This window comes from Passer domesticus, chromosome 33 (assembly GCF_036417665.1).
Source record: "Passer domesticus isolate bPasDom1 chromosome 33, bPasDom1.hap1, whole genome shotgun sequence".
NCBI lineage: Eukaryota > Metazoa > Chordata > Aves > Passeriformes > Passeridae > Passer > Passer domesticus.
In genome coordinates this window covers 3278127-3291915 of record NC_087506.1, presented here as the reverse complement: position 1 = coordinate 3291915, position 13789 = coordinate 3278127, and the positions used below count along the sequence as shown (strand labels likewise).

Sequence of the window (13789 nt, the reverse complement as noted above, 5' to 3'; positions counted from 1 at the left end):
TTTTCAAATGTTGAAATGGATTCTATATGTGTGGTGTTAAAAGAACTTTGCTATAAAGATCTCGTTTTCATTTCTGTTGTTAACTAAAACTTAGAAACAGCTGATGTAGTATGCTTGTGTTAAAATGCCTGCTTGCATGGGATACCATCCAATGAACATGTGACGAGGACACCTGCTGCAGATATGCCAACTATCAGCACTCATGGTCTGAAGAAAATGTGGACCAAAACCTGTCACCGTTGAGTCAGGAACCGAAGTGAAGTGACACATTAACTCTCTTCAGCAGGTTAATGCTGAGTTTATTAGAAAGCCATTCCTTTTTATACACTGTTCCGATATAGCTGGACCTGTCTGGTCATTTAATCAACACCCCGTCACCACTGGCTAATTAAGAAGATGCCCTTTGGTAAACATCTTCTGAGAAAACAACTGTTCAAAACACCAGCCGCAAGATTGTTTTCATTCTTTCTCTCAGCCTTTTCAAAACTCCCCAGAACAATTCCTGGGAATGTTTATGTGGCCTTCTCACTGACCAGGCTGTCAGTATCCACAAAAGCCCGTAAATGGAGGTGATTATAAGAACGAACTAAAAGCACAAACAAGGAATACGCATGCTCTAAAAAGGCAGACGTGAGGAGGAGCCATGGAACAGTTCTTGAAACATGGAAACTGGTTTGGAGAAAAGTTCAACATGCATAATTGTTTGTGAATATGTAACAGGCAGATGCAATAGAAATGGTATACAAAGAGTGTTTTCAAAATAGCTGGGATAGTCTAGGCTGAATGGCAAAAGGCATCCAGTCAAAAATATTTGCTTTATTCTCTCCTATTGTACTTTATTACATTTTCTAATTTTTTTACAGGAGAGTGAACCTTGTTTTTCACACTGCAATCCCTTCTATGAAAAAAATCATGACTAACAGCCTCTGCCTTCTCCCAGACACCAAGTGTTGCAGCAGTGCTCCAGGTGCTCCTGCCAACAGCCCCTGCAGGGAGGAGCACAGCTCCCAGTGCACGTGGGCTTTGGCTCCCTGTGGCACACAAGCCCCCCGGGGCACAGGTCTCTGGGGCAGGAGAGGGGCAGCAGCACTGCCAGGGCTCGGGGGGTGGAGGCTCTGCTTGGGCAGGGACTCTGCCACACCTGCTGATGGCAGCGCTGCCCGGGCCCCAGGGCTCAGAGCAGCATTGGTGCCCTGGCCCACACGTTCCCTGTGCCTGTCACAGCCGCGGGTTTAGGATGGCCAGCAGCCGGGACGTGTCCCAAGGAGGCCGTGCCAGCTTCCGTGGAAGGCCCTGTGCCCTTGCCAGCGCGGCTGCCTCGGCAGCCCTGGGGGCTCCTTCTGCTGCCCTGAGCCCGCAGAGCAGGGCAGCGTTTGCTGATGGGCTGAGCCCTTCCTAAAGATCCTGTCGGGCTGCCTTAGACACTTGGGGCCAGAGATTCCTTCCAACCTGGGCCACTTTGGGTGGGCTGGGGGCGGCCCCAGGGCAGGTGGCAGTGGGTGCAAGGGCCCTTTGTGACACGCTGCAGCACTGGCATGGAACGGGACAGGGTGTCCTTTGTGACACGTGGTGACATAGGAGCTGGGGGTGACAAGAACACTCCACAGCGCTCGGAGCAGGCGACGGGACAGGACGGGACAGAGCGGTGCTGTGAGGAGCCCCTGCACAGCGCACTCGTTCGTGTCCCACCCGGAGCTTTTTCCAGACGCTGTTCCTGCAGCTGGCCTTGTGGCCAGACTGTGGCATTTGGTGACTCGGATCTTTTCCAAGACATCTATCCCTGTGGCCTGTGCACTCCAGGCCAGACCGTGGGATTTGGTGACCTGAATCGTTGTTGAGGAGTCTCCTGTGATTTTGGCAGGAGTCCTCAAGACCAAAGTGCAGGACTTGCTGTCCTGCTGCCTTCCTGAGGCTTCTCTCTTGCAGGTGCTTTCAACAACTGCAAGACTTGTTGACTTGGCAATATCCCGAGGAACCTCTATTTAAGGTGCCCTCTAGGCCAGACTCTGACATGGCAGGCAGATTCCTTGGCTTGTTCATAGTGCTCAGGGGGAAAAAAAACAAAGGCCCTGGAGCTGCCCCAGCAGAACAGCCTGAAGAGCCGGAGCAGATCCAGACACTGCAGGATGGTGAGTGTCAGAGCTGGGCCACAGGGCTGATGGCTGCAGCCAGTGTGGGCCCATCCCATCCCATCCCATCCCATCCCATCCCATCCCATCCCATCCCATCCCATCCCATCCCATCCCATCCCATCCCATCCCATCCCATCCCCTGGGGACATGCCCATGGACAGGACGGAAGAGGGCCCAGGCAGACACCCCGCAGTGGCCGTGCTCCATCCCCCTGGGGCATCGCGGGGCTGTCCCTGCCTGGGGAGCGCAGGGCTGGGCTGTGTTCTCTGGCCTCTCCTGCAGCCCCTCAGCTCTGGCTGTGCTCGCTCTTTGCCAGATGCAGCCGTGGAGCGCACACAAGAGCAGCAATCCAGCCGTGGCCGCTTCCACAGAACCCTGAAGGTACCTGCAGCCATCCCATCCATGCGCTGGGCCTGCTGTCCCTGCTCAGCCGAGCACTACGCTTGGAGAATGCCATGGAGCATCTCTGGCTTCCCTGTCCTGCAGATGTTCCGGAAGTTTCTGCGAGTTCAACGCAGAGAGACCGGGACCAGTGCAGCTGAGGGCCCAGCCGAGCCTGACTCGGGGCTGACCGAGTTCCAGGCAGAGCCTGATGTCAGCCTGGATTCAGCTGAGCACTCACAAGACTCTGACACCATAATGAAAGAGGACATAGCAAACGGAGACAAGGCAGTGACTGAGGACGTGGCCATGACAAATGCCAACACTGGAGAGACTGAAGCCACCGCAAATCCTGACACCACGCCCACTCCGACTCTGATTGAGGAATTGGTACCAGAGTATTTCAGGGACCCTTGTTTTTCTTCTCAGGAGCAGCTAAGCAGGCTGGGATCAGGCCTGGAGGCCTCCCAGGACTTTGTGCCCCCTCAAGCCGTGATCACTGGGGCCCCTCAGCCTTTGAGGCCAGCACATTGTGGCGGGAAGGGAAGCTGGGGAAGTTGCTCCCTTGAAGAGCGCTCCAAGTTTCCCCCAGGTGTCCTCCAGGTGCCAGCCATTGTAAGGAACATCCACCAGAGGCTGCTGTCCCATGACACTGTGGATGCCAGGCTGAAAATTGACATTGTGAGGCTGGCTGAAGAGCATCCTGTTGATGTGGTGCTGACCCTCCTGCGCTGTGCCCCAACGTGTGACAGGTACAGGGCCCACGTGCCTTGAGAGCTCAGGGCTCACCAGCCTTTAGGGCCCGTGGCCCATCACAGCCTGTCCAATGGGCTCTGCCAGACAGGCAGAGAGCTCCAGGACCCTCGGGCCCCTCTCTTTGCCCAGCCTGCTGCCAATGCTCCCTCCCTGCCCCTCAGGGCACCGGGGCTCTGTCACCTGTGCCCCCACAGCTGCACAGGGCATGGTACTGTGACTGAGACACCCCTGACACAGAGCCCTGATCCCACAGAGCTGCTGCAATGATGTGGAGAGCCATTGCTTCGTCAAGACTAACAATGGAGAAAGTGCTGCCAACACTGGTCCGTGTAATGGAGGATTGGCCTCTGAGCAAAATGTGCACCTCCGATGGGGACAATCAGGACGTTTTTGCCCTGGCTGTGAGTTTCTGGAACTGGTCTCTTCTCAGTCCCCGGCTGCCTCTCCAGCAGCTCTCCATCCTCTCCCTGCCTCAGTCACTGGGCTGAAACCTGGGCTAGGGCCAGGCTCAGGGGCCACCAGGCCCACTGCTCCCCCTGCATCTACCCCTGGGCCCTGCCCCAAGGACACCTTGGCACTGAGCTCCGTTTTGGGCTGCTTCTCTTGCAGGCAACTCTGGTGATCTGGGTGATTGTCCAGGTGCCTCTGTACCATGAGACAAGGATTCATTCTTTCTACCCTCTGTTTACGGCTCTGCTCTTCCACGTTGTCATCACCACACAGCAGATGCCACCAGAGGAAGTTGAAAACTTCTGGAGAGCATGCCAGGAGGAAAATCGCCTTCCCTGCAGGCCCAACAGGTCCCAGTCCTCCTGTCCTTCCCATGCCCTTGTGGCCAGTGCCAGTGCTCCCAGTGTGACCTGGGCTTTGCTCTGCACACAGGTTTGCAGTGCAGGCCATGAAGGCTCTGCTCTACCGACTGCAGTGTGACCAGGAGGTGATGGATATGGAGCGTAAGTGTGGCTGGGACACGCTGCTGACTGCTCACACCCAGCACTATGCCGTGGGTCTGCTGGCCAGGTGAGACCCCCTTCTCCTCTACACTGCCCTCAGCATTTCTGCCCTGTGCCCGGGTGCCCCACACAGTCCCTGTGGTCAAGGGCCAGAGGGCCTTGACACCGAGGGACAGCCAAGGAGACTGGAAAAGGCTGGGAGACGAGGGTGCCCCAAAGGGGCCACCTCCCACAGCGCTCACATCCCCTCCAGGGAGGCTGGGGAAAGACCAGACCTCCGCGAGTCAGTCCTGGCAGAGGTTTGGTCCCCCCACCTCAGGGTCTTGGTGCCTTTTTCCCCCTTCCAGGGAGATGCGCCATGTCTTGACCTCCATGTGTTCCCATGTCGCATACCGCCTTCTCCTTGTGCTCAGCTGTGAAAAGCCAAGGTGGAATCTGCCCTTCCTGGCATTCCTTGTGGAGGTGAGCCTGGTGGCCAGCACTGCCTCGCTGAGCTGCCTCCCAGCTCTCTGCCCTCTCATAGCCACAGCTGCCTGGGACGGTGCCCGTGCCCTGTGCTGCTGCCTGGGCCCAGCCCTGTGCGTTTCCGGGCTGCTGCTGGCCGGGTCCCCCATCACTGCCTGTGCCTTTCAGGTCCTCGAGTGCCTGGACTTGAGTAAATGTGCTCACACTGTCCTGAAGATCATGTCAAGTTGCCTGCACAGCAAGTGCAGGGAGAGGCGTCGCCTGGCGCTCAGAGGCCTCGAGGTGCTCAGCAAGGATCCCTTGATGGTGAGAAGGGGCAGCGGCTGAAGCTGCCCTGGGGAAGGCAGCCCCATGGGCTGGCAGGGCTTCAGCAGCTGAGGCAGCTGCTCCCAGCTCTCCTGCCTCACCTGCCCCACTGCTTTGGGTCAGGCCTTTGGCCCGTGGGCCCTGCAGCAGCAGGGTGGGGTCGCAGTGCCTGGGCGCTGTTGGCGGTGCAGCCGTCCATGGCCTCCCAGCTCAGCCTTGTGTTCCACACAGGCCAGACCTATACGCAGCGTGTCTCGAAGACTTCTGGAGCTGCTGGGTGATGCAGATGGACAGGTGGTCAGCATGTCCCTCTCTCTGTTGAAGAAGATGCTCCAGAAAAAACATCTCATGATATCCAGCACTTCTGCCCCAAAGCTAGCTGAGGCACTCCTGCCACTCTTTGACCGTGTAAGGCTCTGTGGCCCCAGCCATGGGCACTGGCCGCTGGCCAGAAATTTTGTGCTCTCTGGATATTCAGGCCTTTGCCCAGGAGTACTGCATATGTGATGCTTAGGCCTTTTTCTCCTTCTTTCCTCCAGGACAACAGCCATCTGCAGCTGCTCTCCATTTCCCTCTTCTGCAAGGTGATGGAATTGGTAGTGGAAGAGGGTAAAAAGCCCCTGAAGAGAATTGTGAGCCAGAGCCTGCTCCCACTCTTCTTGCACTGCCATGAGGAGAACCAGCGTGTGGCAGAGGTGAGGTTTTCTGTGATGCTGGTGGATCTCTGGCAGGGGGCTCAGCTGCCTCCTGCCCGGTGCCTGGTGGGCTGCAGCCTCCTCCAGGCCCTGGCACAGGGATGTGAGTCCGGTGCCCTGGGCTCTGGGGCCATCTCTGGCTCTCTGCTGCTCTCCAGGCCTCTATGAAAACGCTGTATTGTGCGGCTGGCTTCTTGGAGAAGACGGATCTCCAGAGGGTTCTGAAGACAGAGCAGCCATTGAAAATTGATGAGTGCCTGGTAAGGAGGGCCTGGAAGCCCCAAGCTCAGCCTGGAGAAGGCCCCTGAGCGCGGTGCTCAGTGTGCGGGGCTGGCAGATGTGCCCCTGCCCGCTGCTGCACTCAGAGGCCGCGCCTCAGGGCTGTGCGGGCAGGGGAGGCCGGGGCTGGGCGCAGGGAGCGCCCGCCACAGGGGCTGAGCCCGCGCCAAGCCTTCCCTGCTGCCGCTCTCTGCAGCTGCTAGAGGACAGGAGACAAGCGAGCGAGCGCATGCAATGGGCCCTGCGGTTCCTGGATAGCCCACAGGAGTCCCTGCGAGAGGCGGCCTTCAGGATCATCGGTGAGCCCCGAGGCCGGGCTCCCTCCCCGGCCCGCCGCAGCTCGGCCCCAGCCCCGCCCGCTGCCCCGGCAGCGCCATCCGGGCCCGGCGCCGTGGAGCCCCGCCTGGCCCGGGCGCTGCTGCCGCCCTCTGGCAGCCGTGCCCTTGGGCGGCAGCGTGCGGCAAGGGCCCGGGCTGAGCCCTGCCGGGCCAGCAGGGCGTGTGGCCACAGCGCTGGCAGCGCCGCTGGCAGGGAGCTGTGCCGCTGCCGCCCTGACAGGCTCTGTGTTCACAGGGGTGGCCGCGCGCTACCTGTCGAGGAAGAGGGAAGAGCTCCAGTTCCACAGTCAGGGTGAGTGAGGGCAGCGGGCTGGTAGCGGGGCTGCCAGGGAGAGCTGCAATGCCCGGGCAGGGAGCTGCCATCCCTGTCCCGGCTGCGGTGGGCTTCGCTCCTTGTGTGCATGAGGGATGGCGTGGCCAGAGCACACAGAGCGATTGCAGGGACACTGCTGGGGGGATTCATGGCCAGCGTCTTGTGGCTGATCCCGTGGGCCCCTCCTCTCTTCTGGCCGATAGAAGAGCTGAGTGGGACACCCTTGATGTATGTAGTGGTTTTGGTTTGCCAATTTAGGATTTCCTGGCCAATGTGCCAATTGCTGTGGTGGGTTCAGTGCTGGTTAATCAGCATTTCGCTCACTAGAATGTATTTACTCATTTCCCCTTTGGATAGGATTAAGAGAAAGCCAAAGCAGGCTCGAGCCTTTAAAAGGGTATGAAGAACAATTTATTAAGAGAAACTAAAAGAAAGAGTAATAAGAGTCAGAACAAAACCTTCAGAACACTTCTCCTCCCCCTACAACCTTTTCTTTCCCACTGACAATGTAAAGAGACCAAACCAAAATTTTGAGTCAGTTTACTACCTCTGCAATAGTCTTTTGTCTCTTTGCTTAAGGAGTGAAGTCCCTCTTATTAATGTTATGGAGACTTTTCCATAAGAAAACAGTTCTCTCGTGGCTCTCAATTTCCATGAATAGCAGCCACCCAGGGAAATGTGCAATGCTGAAATCACTCCCATTTTCCACAAGCTTTTCCCACAGCTGTGTTTATGTGGCATGTCAACTTATGGGCAACTGTTTTAAAGATGAGCTGTTCAAAAGCAAAGTTCTTGTTCTCTAAAATCATCTTCATCTCTAGCAAGAGAGATCTTCTGTTCCTGGGGACACAGGATCTTCATCACTCTTCTCTCCGTCTCTGTTGAAACTTCTCAAAGAATCACGGCTACTTTAATATCTGCTGACTTTAGCATGGAGGTCTTTGCTCAATACCATTTGAACACTTTCATCTCCCCATACCTTCATGCGTTATAGGGAAAAAAGTATCATTCTCCTGTTTATGGAGGAGAATGATACTTTTTTCCCTATAACGGGAAGAATATATAATACAGGAGAATTACAAGAGAATTTTGGCCTAAAACTAAAGGCATCTCCTCATCTTTCCTGTCTAGGACTTGACTTCTTCTTCACGGACGTCAGCCAGGCCTTGGCTGGGCCAGCAGTGTTACCTCTTTGTCGGCCAGAAGGGAAAAGAGAAAGTTCCCCGAGTTTCTTTTGTTTTTAAGATGTGTTTTTCACAGAGGCTTTTGTGTACAGCTTTCCAGATTATCAATTCCCAACGGCAGCCATTGATTGGTTTCCTAGCAGACACGGAGGAAGCTGCCAGCAGCTTCTCCCAAAACATGACGTCTGGGGTGCACAAAGCAGCACACCTTGGCAGGAGGGTCTCCTAGGATTCATGCAGATGTGGGTGCTGACTGTGGCTCTCTTCTTTGTTCCAGCCATTTCAGTCCCAAGGAAAGACACTAGTCTGTCCCACTGAAACCTGAATATTCACGCCCGGTTTGCCAGAAGAGCTGAAGAATTAGGTCCATCTTCAGGATGCGGTGAACCAGTGTCCCAAGAACAGCACCAGGAGACACTGAACAGGACACCATCTCCCATTGCCGCTGGAGCTCCAGGCACAGCTGATGATTGGTACAGCTGAGCCTGTGGGAAGCTCGCATGGCTTCTGGCCTTTCCCTGCCTGTAGATACCTCCCTCCCTCCAGCCCTCAGACACTGCCCATTCCCTCTTCCCCTCCCATATCACCCCTTGTTTTTGGATTTCATTAATAAACGGTTTGGCTTCTTCACTTTGCCTGCATCCCTGTGGAGCTGAAGCGCCGCAAATCCGGGGCCCTGGGACACACAGGCCCCTGCTGCCGTTCTCTGCCACGCCGTGTTTTGTGCACAGGAACGAGGGCAGGTCAAGCTGGCACGGTCCCTGTGCTGAAGGTGCAGTTCCACAACCCTGTGCAGTTACAGATCTTGCTGAGCACACGGAAGGCCAGCAGTGGCACAAGGAGCCTGTGTGTCAGGAGTGAAGTCGTGTCTAAGGCCCTGCCACATTTGATCTGCTGCTGTGCACGTCAGCAAGATAATGAAGAACAGACAGTGAAGGAAACCTTATGGTTTAACTCGGGGGAATTTGACCCTTAGGAGACAATGGATTGGTCAATCGATGGGAAGTTAACCTGTGAAAGAGGAACAACACCCAATGGAGCTGTGTTTGGCATGGAGGTGGCATCACAAGCCATTGCAGCCTCTTCTCACGCGCTGACCAAGCATGATATGACGTTATAACAGGAAAAACTCCGCTCCAGAGGAGGAGATGTCAGGCCTAGTTGTGGGGTGGAGGGATGAGAGGGACAACATGCATGTCCTTCTGATGGAGGGGATGCCCTGAATGTGGGTGGCCTGCCTGCCCCTCCCAATGAAGCACCATGCTCCATCTCCTGCTCCTGCTCAGCGGCTTTTCACCATTCCAGGGGTTGGTACATATTCTTTGCAAGAGCAGCTGATCAAACAAAACTGGATTTCCAATCACAAGTACAATTAAGTCTTTCTGCATGGGAATCCTCCAGAAACTGTAACACCCCTGATTTGGGAAGAGCCAATCTGAGGATGTTCTGAACCCAGCTGAGAGGGATTCCATGGCAGGCATCCATGGAGAGCACAGGGGCTGGGAATGCTGGAAGTTTTCAAGAATAGCATCCTGAAAGCACGGCAGTGCTCCATCCATGCACAGCAGGATCAGGAAGAGGGCAGAACCAGAGACCATCCAGGCTTAACAGGCAGCTTTGGGTGTGCCCAAGAGCAAATGAAGCAGCAGCACGGTGCCCCAGACTCGGACACGCGACCGTGCCGGTGCCCGGAGCGCTGGCAGGCAGTGCCGGGATCCCGGCTGTGGTTCTGGTCCCCACAAGTGAGGAATGGCAGCCCCAGGCTCAGCCCCAGGCAGAAAGCCAACCAGGTGAGAGCAGAGGGAGGGCACCCTCCCAGTCTCTCTTGGCCATGGTCGCAAAACAGCCCCTGCTGCTTCTTCCTCCGCCTGTGTTTGGGGTGTGCTGGTGGCAGAGGCAGCCAGCTTGTGCTCTGCGTTCCAAAGCCCGTTGGGAGCGGGCATGAAAAGCGCAGTGTGCACAGCAGAGAGTCCTGGAAGGTGCTGGCAAGAGCGTCCTGCGGGAAGAGGGCTCTGGTCCCTGGCCGGGAACAGCCTGGTTTTGGTGCCGAGAGCGCAGGCAGGAGTTGAGGCAAGGGAAGAGGCAGTGGGCAGCTTGTGTTTGTAGAGGGCCTGGGGCTGCACATCTGAACCTGGAAACACATTTGGGGCAATGACAGCTAGAGCTGGAGTGCCTGTCCTGAAAGGACCTGAAGTCATTCAGCTTTGCCAGCGTTGCTGAATGGTGTGTTGGTGTTTCCCAGGAAAACTGAACATTTCGGGAAACGCCTTAGGAGGAATGGAACTTCCTTCTCAAGGAAAGTGCTCCCCAGGGAGCTCCCAGTAAGACAGGTGCAAGTGTTCCTCTTTGGTCTCTCTCTCCAGGCAGCGTGGAGTATCTGGGCTGATCTTGGTGTGTCCCTGGCCTCAGAAAAGGCCTGCAAGGTTTGCCTCCCAAGGTGACCTGCTCATTGGGCCTCCCTGTGCATCTTGCAGAGAACACGATAGGCATTTCTGGCAGCTGGGCATCAGCAGGCCTTAAAATGGGGGCGTGTTGTGGAGCAAGCACAGCTGAGATCCCCAGAGAGGAGCCCAGTGCTCCTTGCTCCTCTCTGCTGACATGTGAGCCTTTGTCTGGGTTCGGGATGGCCCTGGCTGTGTGAGGGCTGCTACGTGGACACGAGACAGCCGGTCCTGTCCCGCTGGGTCCCAGCAGTGCCTCGCAGCAGTCCTGCATCCACGTCAGGATGCTGGCCAAGAGAGGACCTGGAAGATGAGGCACATGATTTTAAGCTTGTGCAGATATACACAGGGGATGGCCAATGGTGTTCCCTCAGGATACAGCAGTCCCGAGGGGTCTCCCTAATTCAAAGAAATTTGCAGACAAATGCATTGTCCACCAAAAGCCCTTTTCTTGAGCTGACGGGAGGGCAGGGGTCTGCACCCCACCAAAATGCTTCTCTGCCATGTATAAATTTCAGTGGGTTGATGTAGGAATTGCATCAAAAATACCATCCATCTTTACCCTGCTGAGGTGATTGCATAGGCAGGGGGTTAGAAATACATTCTGTCAGATTCCTGTACTTGAAGCTGATGTCCAGGCGCTGGCCAGAGCGGTCTCCATGCCCTAAAGCAGCACTTCTTCCTCATGGCTTCCCTGCACAGGGCTCATTGCCTACTTGCCCTTCCTTCTTCTGCTAGAATGTGTCTAAAGCTTTTTTCAAGTCCCTCTCCTGTCAAGTTAGGCCCCCAGGTTTTTCTTATGCTAACTGGTGCTAAGTACTTACCTGGGTCTGTGCTAAGTACTTGTTTGCTTATGTGAATTGCTTGTGCTTGTGTCAAACAAAGGCCTTGTTTCATCCTCCCTTTCTCTTTACCCTGATGCAAATTCTTTTGCAAGATTCCCTCCACAGTCCACAGGACATATGTACTGTTATGCTGCTCTTTTAATTTTCTACCACATCCATAGGTTCATGATGGTTTAGAGGAGGGTTCATTTTTTTAAAAATTAGAACGGGTTTGCTGAGGAAGCTAAAAATCTGAGGAGCTGTTGGTGATTGCAGATTTGTCCATCACAAGAAGACATCTGACTCATGATGTTCTCTATCTTTCTCTATTTTAGTGATGATTTTGGTAACTTCTTTGATAGCAATTTGAGTGTCCATAAGGCTCTGTGAGATGCATTTTTGACTTCTGCCACTAGCCATTCTATATTAGGCTGGTACAGCATTTGTTTTAGTACATCAATGTTCCTTCCAGTTTGGAATTTGGGTGCTTCATGATACACATCGTACGCATTCTGCATAATCTCAAGAGAAGTTATTGTGTGGTGCAGCTCAAGTCATATCCACTTTTGGTTGTGAATTACAAATAGAGAAGGTAGTACCATTAGCAGTTTCATTAAATGAATCTGTTGTCATTGTTGTGCAAGCAGATCTCACACAGGCCAAAATTGGAATTACACAGTATTTTGTTGCATTCTTAATGGTTAATGTAAAAGACTGCAGGGTTCTGTTCATTCTATGTGAAACTGACCAATTGCCACCAAGTGTGGAAGTCTTTTTCAAACTCCTTTGTGGTTTCATTTTTAGGCATGATTTAGTTAATTCTCATGGTAATTTCCCCCAGGTCTCCTTTTTTTAAGTTTTCCTGAGATTACAGACCGTAGCCACAGCTGAGCTGGTCTACATTGAAATGCTAAAGAAATGTTACCCTGTAGTTTCCCCATAAAGCCGACGACTGCTGGAAACAATCCTGCTGTGTATTGTTGGCCAGGGTGGTTAATAGGTTAGGTGCCAGGCTGTGGGTTTGGGCAAGTGTTAGCAGGGCTGATCTGAGAGGAGTTTGTGTCTGTCCAATATAAGAATTCACAGTGCTTCATTTATTAAGACTTCTTGATCAATAGAATTTCATATTCCCAGTTCAGACCCAAACCATCCCCTTAAGCCTTTTTTAGACCTATGATTTGGTGTCTGGGAATGCATCCATGTCTCCCAGCCTTTTAGGCTTTGCTGTATGAACGGGTAGTATTGCTGTTTAATTTTGGATCTATTAGCCTGTATCTTTACCTCCAGCATTTTCAGAGAGTACCTTGGATTTAGAAGCAACAATTGTTCATTTATTTTTCTTACCACAGAGTGAAAGACTATATTATTTCACACATGGGTCCCGTGCTATGCCATTGTTTGCTCATGTAAAGTTGTTTGTTTTAATTTTAAATGCCTGTTGTGTGACCCGTTCTGTTTTGCTCCTTGTCGAGTACCCAAGGCATGGTAACTGGTTTCTTCAGATACATTGCCTGCCTTTAGGCAAGCGTTTCAGAAACCTTCAGAAACCTTACACTGGCCCCTGGTAGTATTACAAAGGACACTTACTTTACTAAATTTCCCAGTACAAATGGCTGAGTATTCTGAGTACCTCAGCCCACAAGAGGATGTAGTTGTGCTGTCAGGAGTCCATGCATATCTGGGTTGCCATCACACGGTCATGACATTGGGCATGATATACCCTAACAGGATGATTGTGCTTCTGGCTTCCCCTCCAACTTGATTGGTTATTATTTCTGATGGCCTGGAATAAGCCAAGAATGAAATTCAGTTCTCAAAAGCAGATCCTCTATGAGACCTGTTCCATGTACTAAGCATACCAACAGGACAATTTATTATTCTAGTGGCACAAGAGCTGCCTGCTGGAAACAATATGTGTTGGGTCGCATTCCTGGCAGGCTCAATTCCTGTATCTCTCTGTGATGATGGTCCTCCCACCCCACCTGTGCCCTGCAGAAGAAGGGAACTATCTTGTGCTAGGTTATAGACTCCCATTTTAATTTGCATAGCACAAAAATCCTGATAGGAATCACATTAAAATGGATTCACACGCTGCTTGTTAGAAATCTCACGGATGCGCATGGTCACTGTAGTAATCTCGTCTAAAAGAGGTTTGTGAGTTTCAAATTCACACGCCATAGAGGTCCTGCTTTCAGGTGGGACAAGAAAGGCCAGCATGGAGTCAGGTTTTCCTCAATCTTCAACTGCTTGGTCATTAATCCTTAAAATAGCATAAAGTGTTTTTACCTTATTATTCCCTTTTAGCCAATTAGGTCCCAAATATTTTTGAATGTTCCATCTAGCAGGATCTCGCAGGCCAAGGAGATCATGATGGTAGTGACAGTCACCTACTGTGGCTTGGATTCCGATCAGAAATATCAGGAAGATGATGATGGGGTGAAGCCCATCTTGGTTTCTTCTGTTCTTTCTGAGGTCCACTTGTGTACTCCTCTTGCCTTTTGCAGAAGTCTTTTAATTCTGGAATAGTGTAGCCAAGAGGTTAACGCTTCAAGCCTAAAAGGCTGTATAAGTGATTAAAAGTACTAAATAGAGTCCTTTCCATTTTGGGATAAGAGGCTTTCCCCCAGGGGATTTGACATATACCTGGTCCCCAGGCTGGATTTGTGGAGAGGAGCATCCTCTTGCTCCTCTGCTCAAAATGTGTTGATTTATTTGATGCAGT

General features: G+C 53.1%; 1 protein-coding gene and 1 long non-coding RNA gene across 2 annotated transcripts in view; one reads left to right on the top strand and one right to left on the bottom strand.

Annotated features, from left to right (window-relative positions):
- LOC135288501 (uncharacterized) overlaps nucleotides 1-13789 on the bottom strand; it is a 447298-nt gene that overhangs the window by 110434 nt on the left and 323075 nt on the right. The gene's annotated exons all lie outside the window — the stretch shown is intronic.
- On the top strand, nucleotides 1617-8432 carry LOC135288484 (maestro heat-like repeat-containing protein family member 6). Its single transcript, XM_064401871.1, has 14 exons — nucleotides 1617-2129; nucleotides 2449-2513; nucleotides 2619-3265; nucleotides 3523-3670; nucleotides 3879-4069; nucleotides 4152-4289; nucleotides 4570-4684; nucleotides 4856-4993; nucleotides 5225-5401; nucleotides 5533-5688; nucleotides 5847-5948; nucleotides 6164-6266; nucleotides 6541-6597; nucleotides 8080-8432. The coding sequence occupies exons 1-14, from the start codon at nucleotides 2012-2014 to the stop codon at nucleotides 8118-8120; spliced, it is 2196 nt and encodes a 731-aa protein (XP_064257941.1). The 5' UTR covers nucleotides 1617-2011; the 3' UTR covers nucleotides 8121-8432.